An 18,423-nucleotide genomic window follows, 5' to 3' on the forward strand; every position below is an offset into this window, starting at 1 on the left:
TCCCAGGATGATGAGCTGATAGAATATACGCGAAGCACATATTCTTCAGCTCTGTCTTGTCTTTTGTCAGACAGCAGTGTCCACACCTCGCACGTGACAGCGGTTGATCTTTGTGGCATTAGTCAATTGATGAGAATTATCTAAAGAACAAGAAGCGACTGATGCCACAAAGATCAACCGCTGTCGCGTGCGAGGTGTGGACACTACTGTCCGACAAAACCCTCACAATTATACCCAGCTGTACCGACATTGCATAACTGTGGGGTAACTATGGTATAGCGAATGAACAAGCAGCGGCAAGATCGGAACGCTCATTCACTGTGCTGCCTAACAGGCAGCAAGCAGTTCGTAATGCCATATTAGTGATGGATTCGAACCTTCTAGGTGACGTCGTCATCTATGCTGCCTGGGTGGCAACATCGCCACTCAGCCCAAAATCACAAGTATAAGAAGCCAATTTTTCACCATCACTTAGATAGAGAATCAAGAGTCTTTCGTTGCCCGATTCACAGGGGATCTCCTTCCCGATCGTTGCTCAGTCATCCATACTGTCCGTGCCTCTTGTTGTGTGACAAGCCCTGCAAGCAGCGTAAATGGTGCATAGCCGTCGTGTGGTGAGAAGTCATACCTTCGAAGAAGAGCAGGATTCATGTTACTGCGTATGTACCATTGGCTTATTCTGGCTGTGTTGCCTGGAATGCCCGGACCACTTGCTTAAATCACCTGTGTTGAAAAACGCAGATCTTAGCAGGCAGTATGTACTACGGCATTAGGTAGTGAGCACAGCCGACATATAGACAAGATCATGGCGACCTTGAGCAGCAAATGGCTACTTAATGTTGCAGAGCAAGGTTTTAAAGACCGCTATCCATGAAAAGACGGCGGCGAAAGCTCTGAAATCTAGACGGTCTACAATATCGGGAATGAATCCGGCATCGAAGCGAGACAGAACATGGGACAATTTTTCAAGGGCGACGTCACGTATTATGAAGAGATGCCACCAAATAAGCCGTCGATATGATGCTGACGTCTACATACTTGTGCGACGAAAACTTAAAACCTATGACTATAATTCTACGAACGATTCGTCTTTCCCAGCTACTATTGACCTCGTGGGTGGACCTGTTCGCAGACAAGTCCCAACGCTGATTGCCGATTCAGGAGAAGCTATATCCGCCTGCGGTGAGGAGAACGCCTTCGGATTTCAATAGGTCTGGCGATGGCAAAAAAGACGGCAGTGCTCCTCCAAGAGTCACAGGAGCCAAGTCAGACTGTCAAAGCGAAGAGGTTGCCTCAGAAAGGACAAACACTAGTATGCTTTAGTAGCTTATGAGAGCTTCCACCATTGATAAACATGAGAGATCAAACACTTTGATAATTCGGCCGTAGCGTAGGTATGCCATTTTTCACCCAAGAGCGATAACCACCCATTGAGCGGGCTCTGGGTAGCGGACAGTAGTGTAAGTCGCTTTGGCCACTTGAAGCCCTATAGTCGGGGTAGAGCTTGGAGAGTCGTTTCTTCTACCTTGTCAAACTTACGCCCTAAGAGATAGGTAGAGTCGTTGAGTAAAGCTTGTTGACTCTACTGAGGCGGAAGAAATGCGTTGAAGTTTGGAAGTCAGCAACTCCGTACATGAGCACCAACATCGTTTCATGGGCAAATTTTGCCCTCGTCTCCTCTCGAAGTTGACTTACGCGAGCGAGTCATATCGACATATTCTTCAGGGACAGAACGCGCCTTGCAAGTTGTACTGTTACCTACATGACTTCAACAGAACACCATTTTGGTTCACTCTGTTCCAGTGTCCGCATGAAGGTAGAATGATCCTTCCTCAACCTCGCAGGCTATGTCGAATCGTACGAGTTTCGGGTACACAGCTTTCCTCGCCGCGGCTCGTGCCAGGGCGCCCAACGACGGACTATTCTAAAGGTGACGTTTATGGGGTATGTGGTCCGGTGATCTTACCTGGGCGAGCTGCTTCCCGGCGCGCACTGAGACTGGGTGCTTGCTCCTACTCTGCTGCAGCTTTGCGATGCAACTCAACTCGGGGCAGGAGAAGCGATGCTCGTGGAGGAAGAGGAGGGCTGGTGACCAGACCAGTGAGAGGGAAGAGAGTGTGGAGAGTGGAAAGGGACAAGGGGCTGTTGGCATTGCCGGCTTGTCCCCGGCTTGTCCCAGCTTGTCCCAGCTTGTCCCCAGCTTGTCCCTTACCGCCCACGACTCTCAAGGTGGGTGGAAGGGCTGCGCCTTGGGAAGGAGGCACTGATACGTCACAGTGATGACTTCGGCAAAGCTGGCCCCGTCTTCCTCTTCTCGTTACTCAATAGCTGAGGGCATGGGGGGCTCAGATTGTCTATAAATGGGTCACGGATTCCCCATTCCCCGGATTCCTCACCATCTAACACTTTTCTTCCATATCTTTGTTTCCTACGTGACCACTGTGAAGATGGACCGGATAACTCTGAAGAAGACATACCGCTGGCCCTCTCCGAGTCAAGGTCACTCATCCCACCATTCTGCAGTCACGTGGAACTTCCCGTCCTCGACCCCGTCTCCTCGCCGTCCAGTTCAAGGAGCTGCAACTCTGGCTCCAGCAGCAAATCAGGAAGCACAAGTGAACCCATTCAGACCATCTCGGAGCCTGATGAAACCCCGACGTCAAGTTTGGCGTTCCGTTGTCAATTCGACGGGCCCAGAGACATTGATGCAGGGGACAACCTCATGCCTCGCGCAATCCCCAGCACCTACCATAGGCCCAACAATGGACGCCAACCGTCTTCAGTCTCTTTCCTCAGAGTGCGAAAGGGTCGTCAGTGAGCAAACTAAGACACATCAGCGTAGCGTTTTGGCAAATCAAGGTATTATGAGTTCTCTCGCAGACAACCTGCACTTGCAGTTCTTACAGTATTTTGCAGAGAACGTAATGATCGAGCCTGAGTGCCCATCACACGTGCAGCAGGTGCTTCCGAAGCGATCACAGTTTGTAAAAGTCCGAGGTAACCAAGCCGCGCCGAAGCAGGCGTAAGAGGAAGTCTGCGCCACGCGCTGCTGCTTCTGTTTCGTATCGTGTTCAAAAGAAGCGCATTGCGACTTGCACCACTCAGGAATACGACTTTTTACGCTTGGGGGAGGTACGAAAGGCATGGAACGGATCCATCGAATATAAGGTCATTTGGAAGCCAACCTGGGCGTCTACTGACGATCTCCGGGGCAAACGGGCCTTGGAAGAGGCCGAAGAGCTCGTCGTGGATGAGTTCGGTCAGGTAGTGTGGGAAAGGAGATGGGAAGATCGGGCCATTTCGGCATGGATACCAAGTCCGAATAGAATATGTCACACAGGGTACATCAGCCTCCAACAGACTGAAACCCTGACTCGCACAGTAGTCACCAGCTTAACAGTCACAGAACCTTCCATCAGGTTCTAGTTTGTTCACTCGCATCGCCTATAAAGATGCAGCCCATGCTACGCTCTAGATAGAAGTTAGAAGAATCAAGAGTCTTCCAGTCCCTGATCTTTATGCTCACTTGCTCATCCTCCGTGCGATAGAATATCTAGGTTATGCCGAGACAACCCTATCTTCGCTCCTTTGCCTTGTACCAACAGCAATGACTAAGAGGATCCGAACAATAGGAAGTTCTTGAAAAATATCAACGGGGTTGTTGTTGACTTGATATGAGACATGGACCAAGACATGTTTAGGCAGCACTTACAAGTGGTGAGTCACTGGATAGTGGCACGGACGTGCCACTATGTATATATGTATGTTGAGAGCTGTCAGACAGAATTGAATAGAAGTAAGTTCAATCGCAACAGTTGTTGCCTCGGCGATGGGCTCCTGCGTTTTTGTATCATTTTTTCGCGCAGCGCGTTAAACAAATGTTTTGAAAGCCAAATAAATTATCGCTGCCATTTCTTACCCGACAGATGGCTATTTACCTTCGTTCAATTAGTCTCTAGTATCACTTCTTGGAACTGAGAATTATGGGGTGGAATAAGCCTAATAAAGACAGGCCAGGCCGTTGGCCCGCTTCCGTCGCTGGGCCCAACTACTGATTTTTGCCTCGGTGTCATCCTTGTTTCCCACCACCACCCGTGTCTGGTCCCAACGGCACCGCTTTTTTAGATGTATTTGGAGTAGGGAAGAAACCCGCCGTCCTCTCCGGGCTCATCCTGCTAAAGTACGGTTCCTTGCAATAGTAGCGAGTCCGAATTGGCGATCTCCTAAAGCCTTACGACGCTGGAGAGAAGCGTGAGGTTCTTTTCGTTTGCGCTCCGTCGTGAAAATTCCTCAGAATATCGTCGTGCTCAACGGCCCAAGTGCCAAGCTTCTCAGCCTCGTCATGCCATAACGCAGGCAGGGGTCCTGCGCGGAGGGCTTGTAGAACTGTTGGATGAACTGCGCAATAATGTCGCTGTCACATTACTAAGGATTAAAGCGATGGTGTTGAACGTTCTAGATAACAACGTCACCTAAGCAGCCTAGGTGGCAAGTGGCAACATCGCCACCTAAGGCAAAACAAAGCACTACTGGTATAAAAGCAAACTTCTTACCATCATTTAGACAGACAATCAATAATCCTTTTTCACCCACTGCAACCTGTCAGTTTTAACTGACAAGAACGAAAGCGAAACCTGCGCGACGGCGGTGCGGTGAGGTATCGTGTCGTCAACATCCATTGCGTCTTGATCCGGAAGGGTCTGAATGCGACACTATAGTTAGTTAGTAGCTTGTTTGGTTGAAACTTCACGTCCTGCCAGTTCGGAGCAGTAAGGCGTTGAGAAGCAGGAACGAAAAGATACAAAGGCTATAAGCCTGCAGCGAAGAGCCTGGTGATGGTCCTGCGAGGCCAAGTGTCTCGAAGATGCGAGGTGAGTCTGCCAAGTCAGCCTAGCGTACACTAACAACTGACACAGACGGAGATCGGGAGCGTACAGTAGGTAATAATGTTGACGCCGGGGAAGTTCTGGCATACCAAGAGCAACATGCCAACGGAGACGCGGTTACCCCCTTTGGAAGGGGCGCTTAAACATCTCGTGGAACGTCATGCGGTTCGCCGTGCGCTCCTCGACCTACTGGTGGATCTCGGAGAGCTCGCCTCGGATGTATTGGGGGTCGGCGGGCAGGGCGCGGAGGCCGACGAACACTTTCTCTGCCTCTCCCCAACGGTCGTGGTTCGCCAGCCATCGCAGCGATTCGGGGCATTTCAGCATGCCCAAGAGAAGGAGGGCACCGCGAACGAGCCGCAGGCCAAGGGGAACGATCCACTGGGCGGCCTTGAACGAGGAGGTCACAGGCGCAGTTGATCTTTGACGTGTCAGAATCACCACTGCCGCTCTGTGCTTTGCTTTCCTGAGTCTTACCCAGAATCCTAGCATGTCACCTCCCTGAGACGTAATCTCCGTCTCCGCAATATACACGGGCACAATCAGCGGCGATGCCCTGATTCCAAGACCGGCAACGGCACATCCGACAATGAGCATGGCGAGCAAGCCGTTGCCGCCGTCGTGAACACACCGCCGGTGACGAAGACAGTCGCGGCGACAAAGATGGCCTTTCTCCGACCAAATTTTCTAGGCGAGTGGGAAGGTCAGCTGCGAGCCGAAGAAGAACCCGGTTTGGAACGTGGACACGATGTTGCCTCACAGAGTGTCACGATACGTGCCCAACGCTGAGAGGAGACCAATGTCGAGGCGGAACGAGTCTAGAGCCATGGTGTCCGAAATAACAGACGTGTCGTAGCCCACTGATGGATGCATTGGTACGTGCGGAATTGTTAGCAACACTCTTCAGGCGCGCGCAGTCTTAGGCGAATTACTGGCGATGGCGGACATGGAGGCAATGTTGGCCATCATATGGATGCACCAGTTGCGCACACTCTTCGGGTCGTTGGTCTCGCCGGTGTGGAGGTCGAAGCCCATGCTTGCCTGATACCTTGCGGGCTTGGGAGTTGGAGTGGGAGAGGTACTAATCTGGGACTTCCTATAGAGAGGGACTGTGGGTGATTGTCAGTGGGCCATCCAGTCTCGGTGGCGATGGATGAGGTCATATAGTGCAACCTCGTGGAGGTTCATGCCTCTGAGTCGGTGTCAGGTCGGAAGAAGAAGGTTCTTCTGTCGTCGTGTCATCCGCTGGCGTGGGTGAGATGGACGGGCCAACCTAAGACCCGGCGACCTTGGACGACAACCATGTCGTGACACACTCTGATAATCCTTCAGGTCGAGTCACTCTACGTTTGGGGTACATCCGAAGAACGAACTGAAGCCACCTTGCTTCGTCAAGACCCAGTTCGTCGTCCCGTCCCCGCGGAGGCCGTGGGGCCTCAACGAGGAAGTATAGCAGCCCGGAGGTTCGGAACTGAGGATTGAACCTTGTGTGGCAAAATAAAACTATGGAGGGATTGGGCCGGCTCCAACTCCTCTCAGACGATGCAATGGAATGCTGGTGAACCCAAGTGGTTCGCGGATGATTGTAGGGCCAAATTACCAGCTGTCGCACAAGTTCGGGGGAGAAGGTTGGGTACAGAAAACGCGGGGTGTCACTCCTAGACACTTCCGCCGATCATGGATGCCTAGGTTCCTGTTACCGTACCTGCGGCCGATTCTGGCTTCACAACAGTGCAGCAAGTCCTCTATCTTAGGCGACTGACAGCACCTCATTTCTGGCTGCTTGGTAGTACTGAGCTATAAGGACTGCACCCTTTGATAAGCAACATTGTCTTCACTGCAGCCAGAAAGTGAACTGGCGCCGAGTAGCATTGCTGCCCCAAACCAGACAGCAGCGGAAGGGTGTAGGAGCGACACCCCGCAACTCGTCTCTACAACAGTTGGTAATCCGGTCATGCCAACCACTCCGCCAATCTCTTGGCTTCACCATCACTCTATCGTGGGGTTGCAACAATTCTCCGCTATGACCAGCGCGTCATTCTCTTGCCAATCCATCCGAAAGCTTGCTTGTCAGTCGCACCTCGTCGACATCCCTGGCCGTGTTCGCGGCCGCCCCTTGGTCTTTGGAGAACCTGGGTGGATTGATACTGTTGATCCGCGCTGCGGCAGTCCCTGACGTCGCCGTGATCAGCAGACGATTCGAAAGGCTCCACCTACTGAACAACTCAACGAATGCCTCGATGATTTGCGACTCACCGGTCCCGCCCTCGAAACCGCCGACGAACTGGCAGAACTGGTGGCATATGATTGAGAAAGCGATCGACTGCGTTTTGTCAGCCGTGTTGCCAACTCTCTGCCCGTCGCCGAGAAAGGGCTGATAGGCCAAATTGGGCTTGCATTCCCGCCTCTGCGTCGTCTGCGGTCTCATCGAAGTCAAGTCGGCCGTCGCCATTTCGACATCGTCCTCCCGTGGCCGGCCATGACTCTCCGCGATGCAGCGCCGCAGCGCGGCGGTCGCCTTCCGGACCACGGTTATATCTTGTAACGGTATGCCATGGATCATCCTCTCCCTCCCTTCGAAGCACTCATCTGCTGCGACTTGATGGCCCTGACCTGATTTTGCGGTGGTAGTGCGGCCCCGGAAAATACCCGCCCCTACATACTTATCCGTCTCGCCCCACGTTCGGGTGCCTCCATGGCGTAGTGGTGACACGTCTGGAGCCTCTGCGTCGCAGAAGGGTCGGTTCGAAGCCGGCTGGAGGCACCCCTGGTGAAACAGGGCACACCCGGGTTCCCGCCCGTCAACAGGGAACAGCGTCATGAGAAAACACAATCGGCGTACCAACCACCATCAATGACTAACACAACCACGCTTCAACTTCGACACATCGCGCTTCAGTTGCTGGGAATAGGATGCTGAACACTTGGAGAAATTGACCTTCAAGCAGGTCTGTCATGGAGCAAAACAGTGGTACGGTTGGCGCAGCGTAAGATGATCTGTGGGGCTTGGGAGTCAAGGAACAAACGTGCGGAACTGTACTCTAGACTGTGTAAAGGCCTTATAGGGACCTCCTCCGGGCGAAATAAATCCTACCTACCTACCACGTTCGGGTAACCACGGCGGGCTCCAGCTCGGCCGTCGAGCACAACACGGATTGTTGGAACCGACAGAGCTGTTGCATCATCGCCATGAGCTCCGGCGACTTAGCCGCCATCTAATTCGAGTCCACTGCACCTCGGACAACGTCGATCAGCCGCGTTGCGTTTCCGATGCTGTTAGACTGATACATCACTGTAGATTCTGCGCCCGCATCGTCCGTCCCCACGTGTCCGACCGTCGGATGGCCATCTCCGGAGGAGGATGCCCATCGCTTGGCGTCGCGTTCTGCGTCCTCGGCTGGTCGTCGAAGCAGTTGCACGTTATTGATGAGACATCCTATTCTCGGAGCCAGCGCCTTTCGCGCCCGCGCCCGGATGCTGTTGATGTCGCCCATTTCTTCGCACAGGAAGAACTCCCATGGTACAAAGAAGTTAGCGCAAGCTGCTGCACGGCTGCCTTTCAATGGTGAAAAAAAATTGGGATCTCCCATATCCGCCGGCGAAACGGTTTCCGCACAATCCCCCGATGACACGAATCCTCATCGTCGTGGGCAAAGTCCCTGCTCAGGTATTTGAAGGCGGACGGTGGCCTGCTTTCCCGGCCGCCTGAGCACCTGAACCCAACGTCTTCCTGGCGGTCGCCCATCCTCGACAGGGGCCTCTCCCCAACCTGCACAGCTCCCGTCGTTGCTATCGCGTTTGAGTCTGACGAGCGATACGTAGTCGTACAGGTACAGGCCTAGCAGGAGCTCTCCACGGTGCTGATATGCCTTGACGTGGGAGCTCCTGAGGCCTGCTTCTTCGACGACGATCGACCCATCCAGGGGATCATCTGCCAAGCCTCTCGCTGCGAGCCGTTGTAGAAGCCTGTTTTTGAACACTCCGTTATATGCGCCCTTACGTCGAAGCTCACAAGACCAAGCACTTTTCCCATTCGCCATGTTTTGTAAATGTTCTCTTGTAGGAGCACGAGAGCCTGCTCTGCGGAACCCCTCTTCCTGGCTCCAAAGCGGTTAGTAGGCAACAGCCCAAACGTTTCCATCGGAAAGGAAATCCGCTCGGCCATCACCGCCTCCAGAAGTGTCGCGAAGCACGTCTGAGATCTTGAGCTCGGGGTGACCATAAGGGTATACAGCTAAGGCCCCGACAGGCTAGACAGAAAGGCAGCCTGCAGAGAGTTCTGAGGCTGCAGAAGGCTATTAGGAGACCGCATTAGGCAGCCACACAAGCTGTAGAGAGACTGCATATACGGGTGAAGCTGAAAGAGCCCTCGGCGACTAGGAAAGTCAGTATGCAAAGGGGGCTGGGAAAGGAGCCCGGCCCTAGATATTGTACCTATACAACTGAGAAGGGGATATCAATAGGGAACCAAGGGATATAAATAGGGAGCCTAGAAGAGGGCATTGAAAAGGAGGACGCAGACACAAGGAAATACAACACATCACCCCTATTGTTACACAATCAATGCCCACTTGCATGCTCTCTTCGTGAGAAGAAGACTCCAAATGGGAGGGTCAAAATAGTGTGCGCCCGCGACCGGAACAGACTGCCACCGACCGACACAGTCGAACGAGCACGCCAAACCTCTAGTCGCAAAACGGGTTGCAAGTTCTCAATATTAGCTAAAGAGTCACTAGATGGACACACTTGGACTCTCAGCCATCGACCAGACAAGGAGTGCGCTGAGCACAACCACTCACCAAGCGGGGACCCGTCGGCACACCCAGTGCATCGCCGACTCGAAGAGCGCGACGCTACCAATATTTCAGATCTTGTGGCGTCTGGTAGTGCTCCTCGGGATATCATAACATATCTTCATAGCCATTCGAGTACTCTTGCCGGCCAACAAGACATTTATAATTGGATTGCGGCGACGAGAAGAGACCTACATCAAGGCCAGAGCAGCATCCAAACACTGGTTGGTCAGCTGCATAATGAGGGCTTCTGGTGCCGGGTTCGAAAAGATGTAGACAATCGTTTGACAGGCATATTTTTCGCCCACCCGGACTCTGTTGCATCGATGCGGTCGTATATCTGTAGGATTGTGCACTGGCCAGACTGTTGGCGTGCCCGCCTGATTACCTCAATACCGAGCAGTTGCTCGTCATGATCGTCAAATCTCGGTGACGCAGTCCAGCTGGCCAGCGCCATTGCCACTGCCGCGATTTCTGCTATGTACGGGTTCTGCTCATCCCTCGATCCGAGGGTGACCGAGTAGCTGGCCAGCACCTCGCTCGTGCTGTTGAGGCTAGTGTCGTGAACGACACCTCCTTCCTCTGCGAGCTGGAAGTGGCGACGACGATACCTTCCACGTCGTTTGGCTTGACCACCTGTATCTGATCCCGCTCGCCCACGACGCGGTCGTTCCGTGGTGCCAGAGTACTCGTGGATGATCTCCATTCGCTCTGTGTCTGACTCCGCGATCATCGAGGCAATCCTTCGCATCGACGAGACGAGTCGCTTGCTCGCTTTGACCTTTGATGATGCCAGAGGATGCGTCTTGGGGAGCGTCCGCAGGCCGATCTAGAACCTCGCCGCGACTTGACCGTGCCGTTCTCGAAACGATGCGATGCCGGCCTCAGCCTCGGCTATCACCGCTGCAACTGTGCCGGAGGCTCCCGTGACAGCCCTGTTCCCCAACCATCTGGGCCCTATCTAGCTAAGCCGCCTCTCTCACGCCGCACGTGTGCATCCGCACACTAGAGGCGGAGTGCATGGTTGGCGCTACCGTCGCGACAAACAGTTTTCTCGCCATTTGCAGGGATATCATCTTCAGTCTTCGCAAAGACATGCGGCCGTGAGCCGTTTGGCGGCCGCTCTAGCCATCTGCTCCATGGACCGGCTTTGTGCCCGACCACCCCTAGTAGTTTCACGCTGCTCTTCGGTATGACCTCTTGTCCTTTGGTCATGAACGGTGTGTCGCAGGTGCGCTCCATTGCTCTTGTGAAGTGAATGACAGTCGTTTTGTCCGCTTCAAACGTTGCGCCGCTGCATCTTTCCCACTGGAGCGCTTCGGCAATGATTGATTGGATGCCCTCTCGGTTCGCCTCCGCCGTTGGCCCCGTCACCGAGGCTGAGTGAGTAGTCGTCCACCAACGCCCTCACGCCGCCTTTGGCATTGATGCGTCTCTGCACCAAGTCTGCGTTGAAGAACAGCAACGCAATTGGCGACAATGGTGATCCTTGCGGCAGACCTGCTTGGGGCAAGACTCGTTGCTCGGACGTGTGCCCGCTCACTACCACTGAGGCCGTCCGTCCCGGAGCAGAACGCATCCCTCCAATCCACCAGTCTATCTGGTATCCCCCTCGCTTCATCCTCTCCAGCACTCGCTCTTTGCAGACCCCGTTGTACGCGCCTTTGATATCGAAGGACCACCTTGCCAGTTCGCCATACCATGTAAGTCTGTTCCTGCAGGAGCATGGGTGCTTGCTCCGCTGACCTACGTTTTCTCGCCCCGAGGTGATTTGCGGGGAGGAGGCTACGGGCCTCCGCTGTGTAGGAGATGCGTTCCGGCGTTCCGCGACAACCGCTTCTAGGACCTTGCCAAGGCTGACAGGAGAGAAATCAGTCTGCGGCATGGAAATGTTCATCAGCGCTCGGAGCCGATGCCTGCGTCAAGAAGCACGCAAATAGAGCCGGAAAGTGCCTTTGTCGAGGCCGACAGAAATGATCGTCACTTTGCGCGTCTCTGCCAGGAGAGTGAGGAGACGTAGCGCATTTTGAACTGGATGGTACATTTACTAAGGTTAGTAGTCGCTTCTATCTACTGCAGGAAGACGTGCTGCTTACAAGGTGCCATTGCTCTACAAGTCACAGCATGCTTCAGCTTCGTACGACCTTTGTCGAGATGAGTGCTCCTCTGCAGTACAGTACTGTAATACGGGGGCCTCAAAGTCGGCCACCACAGTCACGGGGATTGGCGGACTTTGAGGCCCCCCTAGTATGTATTGCAGCGTGACACGCTCCTGCATCTCACCCCACTCGTGGGATGGTTGCCACACCCAGGCAGCTTAGATGTCCTCGTTCTGCAAGTCGCGACACTGCAGCCAAATGCACTTCTACGTCCCCTAGCCCCTCGTTCCGAAAGATATTATGCTGCAGGGATAATGGCTGCACACCTAGGACGTATTTGGGCATGATACAGTAGCGTAGCTCCGGTGTTCTATCGAGGAAGGAGAATTGATAGGCGCCGTTTGCTGCCCCCGCGCCAAGGATGATGGTCTCCGGTCAGCGATGCTGCAACCTTGAGCGACAATTCTGTGAGTACAGTAAACACACACCAGGCCCCGGCAACCCAGCCGCCGCGAACTCCCCGATCCAAATTGAGCGCCAACGTGCTCTTGTGTTGTCCGAGCTGGCTTTCAATGTTAATGTGCATATTTCCCTTAACCTGGTTCGCTACCGTGAGGAGAAAGGATCCAGCTACAAAAGTAAAGTCAGTTAAGGATCATGTAGATATGTGGACTCCGCTTGGAGGCAAATGAGAGCGAAATTTTGATGCTGGGCTGGGAGGGCTCTTTGTACATACGAGCACTTTATGCACGTCTCGTGAGACGGCCAAGGTGTGCGTCTGAATAGAGCCGTCCCAGCATATCGATCAGTATGTATGAATGATTCCGCCCAATGAGAACTGGGGCTCAGAACATTACAGATCCTGGACTGAGGTTATGATTAGTTATCACCTAGCCTCATTAGACGCTATGCAAAGAAGCGACTTCTTGGTGAACGGTTTAGACGGCAGGGCGGCGACCATAGCATCAGCAGAAGGTCTAAATAGTGTCCGTGAGAAACACGGGACAGCAAGCTTTGCCAAAGCGCAAGTATGGTAACATGATTGAGGTCATGCACCCAACGCGTCGCACAGACTATGGGTGATTCTGCCCTCAATGTGTCAAGTTGCAATTTCGTATCTTAAAGCAAAATGTTTGTGTGATCTGGACATGGTAGAAAGCTTGCATCGGGAATCTTTGGCATTTGCGGAGGGCACGAATGATACCTAATAAAACAATAGCCGGTGGTGACGGGCCCGAACTGAAACGAGTGTATTTCACAAAGCCCTAACACGTAAAGCTGGCGCACAAAAGTTTTCGGTGTATGTTATAAACCTTATACTACTGTACTGTACGGCAGCTTGGCAAGCTCGATAGGCGGGGTAAGCCATGGGTCTTCCATGTATCGCCAACTCGGACAAGCATGCAGCATAATGTTCAGCCGCTCAGCACTGGGCGTGGGAACGAGTGAAATCAGTGTCCTAGAAATGGTGGCAACTTAGTCATAAATGGTTTAGTCGATACCCTGCACGCAAGCTGGGTAAAGCCTGTCGCTGTTTCCCGGCAACTCAGGGCAGCCCAGGGCCTCAGGCGGTATTCCGGCAGCTCAGGGCAGCTCAGGCCCTCAGGGCAGCTCAGGGCAGCTCAGGTCATCAGGGCAGCCCAGGGCGGCTCAGGATCGGCTCAGGGCGGCTCAGGATCGGCTCAGGGCGGCTCAGGATCGGCTCAGGGCGGCTCAGGGTGCTTCGAGGAGCCCAGGCTGTGCTCAGGAAAATGCATGTGCAGGTGAATTTCCGAGGTCCGTGGGGTAGATTCTGGTTGCTGTGTTGTGTAGGTGAGATATATCGAAGGATGATGCTGAAGCTTCGGGGATTCGCTGCCAGCCCTTTTCGTGCTCGGGATTGGCTGCACGACGGCTTTGTCGGGAAGAGGTAAGATAGGAGCGTGCTTGAAGTAGCTATATAAAATACTACTTGGTTCGCCCTATGAATATTTATCCATGTTATCCATCATGCTGTAAGTAGGAGGAGCGAGTTGGCCCTCAGTAGTTACTGTCGGTGGACTGGGGCAGCCCCGATAGGGATGGACCTGGAGAAGGGATTCCTGGCCTATGTATTAGGAACGCATGGGGACTTCATGAGTAAGGAAGGCTACCCCTTTATGCGTGGGCACAGCCACGTATGTGTGGGTAGAGCACCTTACTCAGGAGGTCCCCAGAAGTCCCTAAGACCTCGTGTATAAATAGCCCCTTCAGACTGCCCCTTTAGAAATAGAACATGCATCTTGAACCTAGCTGTGTGACCTCCTTATTCCGATGTGTATTGAAATAACATTTCACCAACAGTTACAGATGCGGTACACTATTATTCCTCACTCATTTTGCGCCACTGTTGTTTGACCGCCGACACCGTCCGATTGAGCTTGGAAGCGATCCAGGACTCCGACTTGTTCTCCTCTTCCATGCTCTTAGCCGACGTTCCTCTAGCGCTGACCACCGGCGGCGCTTGGCAAGCACCCTTTTACCGCTATTGACGATTAGAGGATCGTCCTCGTCGTCGCTACCAGAAATTCTATCATCACTCCCATTGCGATTCTCGTCGATAGGACTCAGAGACTCTGCGTTGGCAGGTACTCTGCGACTGCTCTCTGGAGCCGTAGACCTTCCGCGCAAGTTGTAATGCCGCTTCAGGGTGTTGCTCACGGGTTGGCTATGCCTTGCCTTGCCCGAAACATCCTTAGGGAATGGGTTGGATAGTAAGGACAGTGCTTCAAAGAGAGCTGCACGAAAAATCGCGCATGATTTACATTGTCCAGATTGTTCCATCTCTTGCGGTCCACGGAACGATATTGCGGAATGGGGCCCATTTTGCAGCGACCGCTGTGTGCCGTCTAGGGAGGTTGACTCGTCGTGGCAGAAGAAAGCAATAGGGTCAGAGCCAAGGCTTGCAGGAGAACTGATAAGGCCGCCCTGATGAGCCGCGGTTGGATAGGAGCCGCTCGTGGGATAGCGGGCAAGTGCCCTCACAGCCAATCGATTGTCATCGAGATTGTCGTCGTGACTGCCATTGATGCGACGAGTCTCCAATAGTCGAGGCCCTGGTCTTGAGAATCAATCCCATCGTCGACTGGGATCGAGGCAATATCGAAAACACCTGGTTGATGCAGCAAAGTGCGAGGTTCAGCCGCGGAGGATAACCTTAAACGTTTTGTTTCCTGTTGATCATCAGCGCCACTGCCATGATGGCTGTCCCCCAGTAATCGCTTCGTCCTGTTGAATATCGGTGCGATGACGTGCTGTTGACCTTCATTCAGCCAATGCTGAAAGCCCGCATCGTCATTAAGGGGGCTCTTCAGAGAGAGGCTCTCAGCATTGGCGGGTGCAGGAGCAGATGCGCTCGAGCCCGGCGAGGAAAGAGGGGAGGAGTAGTGAGGACCTCTGAGTTGGTCCATACCGAGCCTTGAAAGATCCACCGACTGCTTGGCAGTACCGGCTTTGGGCCAGGTCAACGCTGTCTGGATCAAATTGTCATCGGCAACATCTACCGTGGGCCCATCACCGCTGCCGGGCGGCTGGGTCTATCAGCGTTGGAGACTTCTCAGTGGCCTTGCTATCCCCTCCTGGATATCTTCCACCCGTACGATGGAACCTGAATAAAATTCTGTCAGTCCCGCGAAATGAACAGTGTGGCAGGTGGTGACTACCTGATATTGCCTGAGGATTGTCCGCTGCAAGCTGAGCCGCCACAGGCTTCAACGCACTGCCGAGGTGTTCGTCGACTTCGCCACCAGAATTGGAAGCATAACACCTGTCCATGGGGTGCGAGACAAACTGCATGTCATCGGACCAATTGTGGCCGGACCAATCGAGTGCCATCACGACTTCCTGGTCTTTGAAATGTCAGCAGGAATTTATCTCCAGTACGATTTCCCTTCAGCGGCATACCGTTCATCGTCAACAAGCCTTCTGCATTATGCTGTGAATATTGGCCTTCGCCGCAAGTTTCTAGTAACGTGGCATCATGACGACGTTCCTTGGGCGCGAGATCTGGGTGTTTTTTCTTTCGCTGCCTTTGCGGCAGGGAACATATGGTTTGAACTTCAGGAGCGGCCATGTTTTGGAGACCAGATGCGTGCGTAGTCTGTACTAAAGGTATGAGAGGGGAGAGGAAAGCTGAGGTGGGAAGCCTTCCTATTTATTGAGGGGCAGTTGCCCTCTCGCGGCGCGTCAACCAGATACCCAGCAGCAAGGGACTTTGAGCTGAGGTCGGACAAGTCGTCCTGCAAACAATTCCATCGCCGAGAGGTAGGAGCCGCAGGATCGAGACCGTTCCATATCAGTCATCCCCGTCAACCCCCTCTGTCACTGTCCCTGAAGGTTACTAAATTTGGCTCCGACGATGGTCAGCTCTCGGAACAACAGGGGACTACCTTCCGTTCCCGCCTGAATCCAGCTGCAACGCACCAACGGAGTCTGCAGCGCTGCAGCTACGGACTGGCAGGACCGGCGAAACGAGAGATTCGGGCCGACCGATTCGCAAGGCAGAATCCATCGGCGCCGCTGGTTGCACCTCTTGGGACCCCTGACCGCTCACGTCCCAACACTTTCACAAGGGGTGCGAACATGGACATCACCCTCGCAAGGCAGGGCCATTGCATCCTGCGGGCTTACCCATAGGAGGCCTGGTTGAGTCACACTCCGATCAGGTTTTGCAGTGCCATCCTGGCCCCCTTTGCGACGGGATAGCGGCGGGAGGATCGTCCAGGACCCGGTCCGGTCCAGTACCAACAAAGCAGGCTGTGCAGGACGCTTCAAGGTGATTTGTGCCGTGGAAAACTGCCACCCCGCCGACGGTGGGCATGTGGTATGAGTTGCGTCCTACCCAGATCCTTCTCGGTACAGTTTCCACATTTTGGGGTTAAACGTGATCGGCTCGGCGCTGCAAAGTTCCTGTATCTTAGTTCATAGCTAGGAGGATTCGGGAGTCTGTCCCACGGTGGTGGGCGCGCGCCCTCGAACGGAAAGTCCTGTTGGTGTTTTGGCCTGATGAGCAAGATTGTTAGTCAGGGCCTCGTGCTGGATGTGGGCTACCGCGAGTCCATCCTCTTTCAGTTCTGCCTCGTCATACTCACCCAACAACGCGTTCGCTCAAAAGTCCGTGAGTTTATCCCTGCCGCGCAACCGGCGAGCCGATGATTCCCCGCTGCATAATGAGAATCAAGCTTGGAGAGACGATCCATTCATCAATGCGTGAGAACACGTCACTCGTTGGTCGAGGCGGTGTATGACCGACGAAGATCCCTGCCATTCGGAAACCTTGCCCAGCGCAGGCTTCTGTGCCGCCCCAAGAGGTCGATCGGGAGGCGAGAAGAGATGGGACGCTGGTGTGTCTCCAAAACCCCGGTCAACTGTTGATTATGTGATTTCGGGTCGGCGTTAGGGGCCGGCTGCGTTCCCACTCTCGATTTCTCTCGGAGAATCCTTGCGATTGCGTACCACGATTGATGTCAATGTCGATAAGGCCTCCTACTCCTGCACCAAGCACCAGCGGGTGAGCAAGACTCCGCCTCATTTCCCATTCCAGGGTCCGTTCGCATTGATGGACCTTCTCGACTTCTTAAGAGTATCCAGTATTTCCAGAGGCAAAATCGATATGTAGAGGAACGTTAACACCGAAGCACGAAGTCAGCGTCCGCGGTGTCTGGCCACTCTTATCCGCATAGGGAAATAGGCCATAGCATGTGGCATGCCTGATTCAGTAATTTTGAACAGCCGAACCAATGTGCATCTAGTTGCATCACATCCGCCGCGCTCTTCCTTTGGCGAGATGTCGGGGCGTTGGTTGTACGGCCAGAAGGAGGATGGTGGCCGAGCCGGTCGCGCAGCCGACATCGTGCAAGCCCATAGGAGAAAAAGTTTCGAGTCGCCGGTGCCTTTGTGGCAGATATGGCGAGGATGAAGAACAAAACCTCCCCAAGTGTAGTTGCGAGGGTAATTCTCGTCTTGTGGCAACTGATGGGCGAAGGAACAGCGCGTTAGTTGAAAAGATGACTAAGTCAACATGAAAAGGAAGAACATCCATGGTACATGAGGAATACCTGGGCAGGACCTGGGCTTTTATGGGTGACGCAGAAGCGGCGGGGAATGGAGGCCGAAGATTGCGATGGGGCAACCACCGAATGTGGTGGGCCAAGACCACCATTTCGGAGGCGGACAAGCCGTCTTAACTTTTACTAAATAAAACAACCTTTAATATAAATAAATAGAATTATAAAGTATAGTATATAATTAACTATAAAGTAGTATAATATAAACGATATAGCGTTAATGAAACTTTAATTAGTATAAGAAATTAGTCTTTTAAACTTAATATAATATTATATAATAAAAATATAAAAAAAAACATTAATAATAAATTAAAAGAATACCTATATAAAACGAATAAAGACTAAGTAAAAATAAAGTATACTATCTATAAAAGGGCTATAGACTAGTATAATATAATAAGATCTAAAGACCTTATATATAGTAATAGTAAGCTATAGTAACTAAATAGTATTAGATATTTAAATTATAGGATATTATATATATATACTTTTAGATTATAGCGTAATAGGTAATTGTTTTACTTAAAGTTATTAACTATTACTAACTTATATAAAGATATAA

General features: G+C 52.8%; 3 protein-coding genes across 3 annotated transcripts; all 3 read right to left on the reverse strand.

Annotated features, from left to right (window-relative positions):
* Positions 1-5,072: 5,072 nt before the first annotated feature.
* Positions 5,073-5,921, reverse strand: HRG_12002 (sugar transporter domain-containing protein; the record flags this gene model as incomplete). Its single annotated transcript, XM_044870472.1, has 4 exons — positions 5,073-5,276; positions 5,364-5,554; positions 5,657-5,746; positions 5,819-5,921. 4 exons carry the CDS (start codon positions 5,919-5,921, stop codon positions 5,073-5,075), a joined length of 588 nt encoding a protein of 195 aa, XP_044714451.1.
* Positions 5,922-9,870: 3,949 nt separating this feature from the next.
* Positions 9,871-11,258, reverse strand: HRG_12003 (reverse transcriptase (RNA-dependent DNA polymerase) domain-containing protein; the record flags this gene model as incomplete). The annotated part of the gene is made up of 4 exons (XM_044870473.1): positions 9,871-10,034; positions 10,076-10,484; positions 10,727-11,022; positions 11,054-11,258. The coding sequence occupies 4 exons, from the start codon at positions 11,256-11,258 to the stop codon at positions 9,871-9,873; spliced, it is 1,074 nt and encodes a 357-aa protein (XP_044714452.1).
* A 3,519-nt stretch (positions 11,259-14,777) lies between these two features.
* HRG_12004 (uncharacterized protein) lies at positions 14,778-15,868 on the reverse strand (the record flags this gene model as incomplete). The annotated part of the gene is made up of 5 exons (XM_044870474.1): positions 14,778-14,908; positions 14,990-15,326; positions 15,396-15,403; positions 15,459-15,644; positions 15,700-15,868. 5 exons carry the CDS (start codon positions 15,866-15,868, stop codon positions 14,778-14,780), a joined length of 831 nt encoding a protein of 276 aa, XP_044714453.1.
* Between the last annotated feature and the right edge of the window lie 2,555 nt (positions 15,869-18,423).

Source organism: Hirsutella rhossiliensis (genome assembly GCF_020360975.1).
Source record: "Hirsutella rhossiliensis strain HR02 chromosome Unknown scaffold00033, whole genome shotgun sequence".
Taxonomy (NCBI): domain Eukaryota; kingdom Fungi; phylum Ascomycota; class Sordariomycetes; order Hypocreales; family Ophiocordycipitaceae; genus Hirsutella; species Hirsutella rhossiliensis.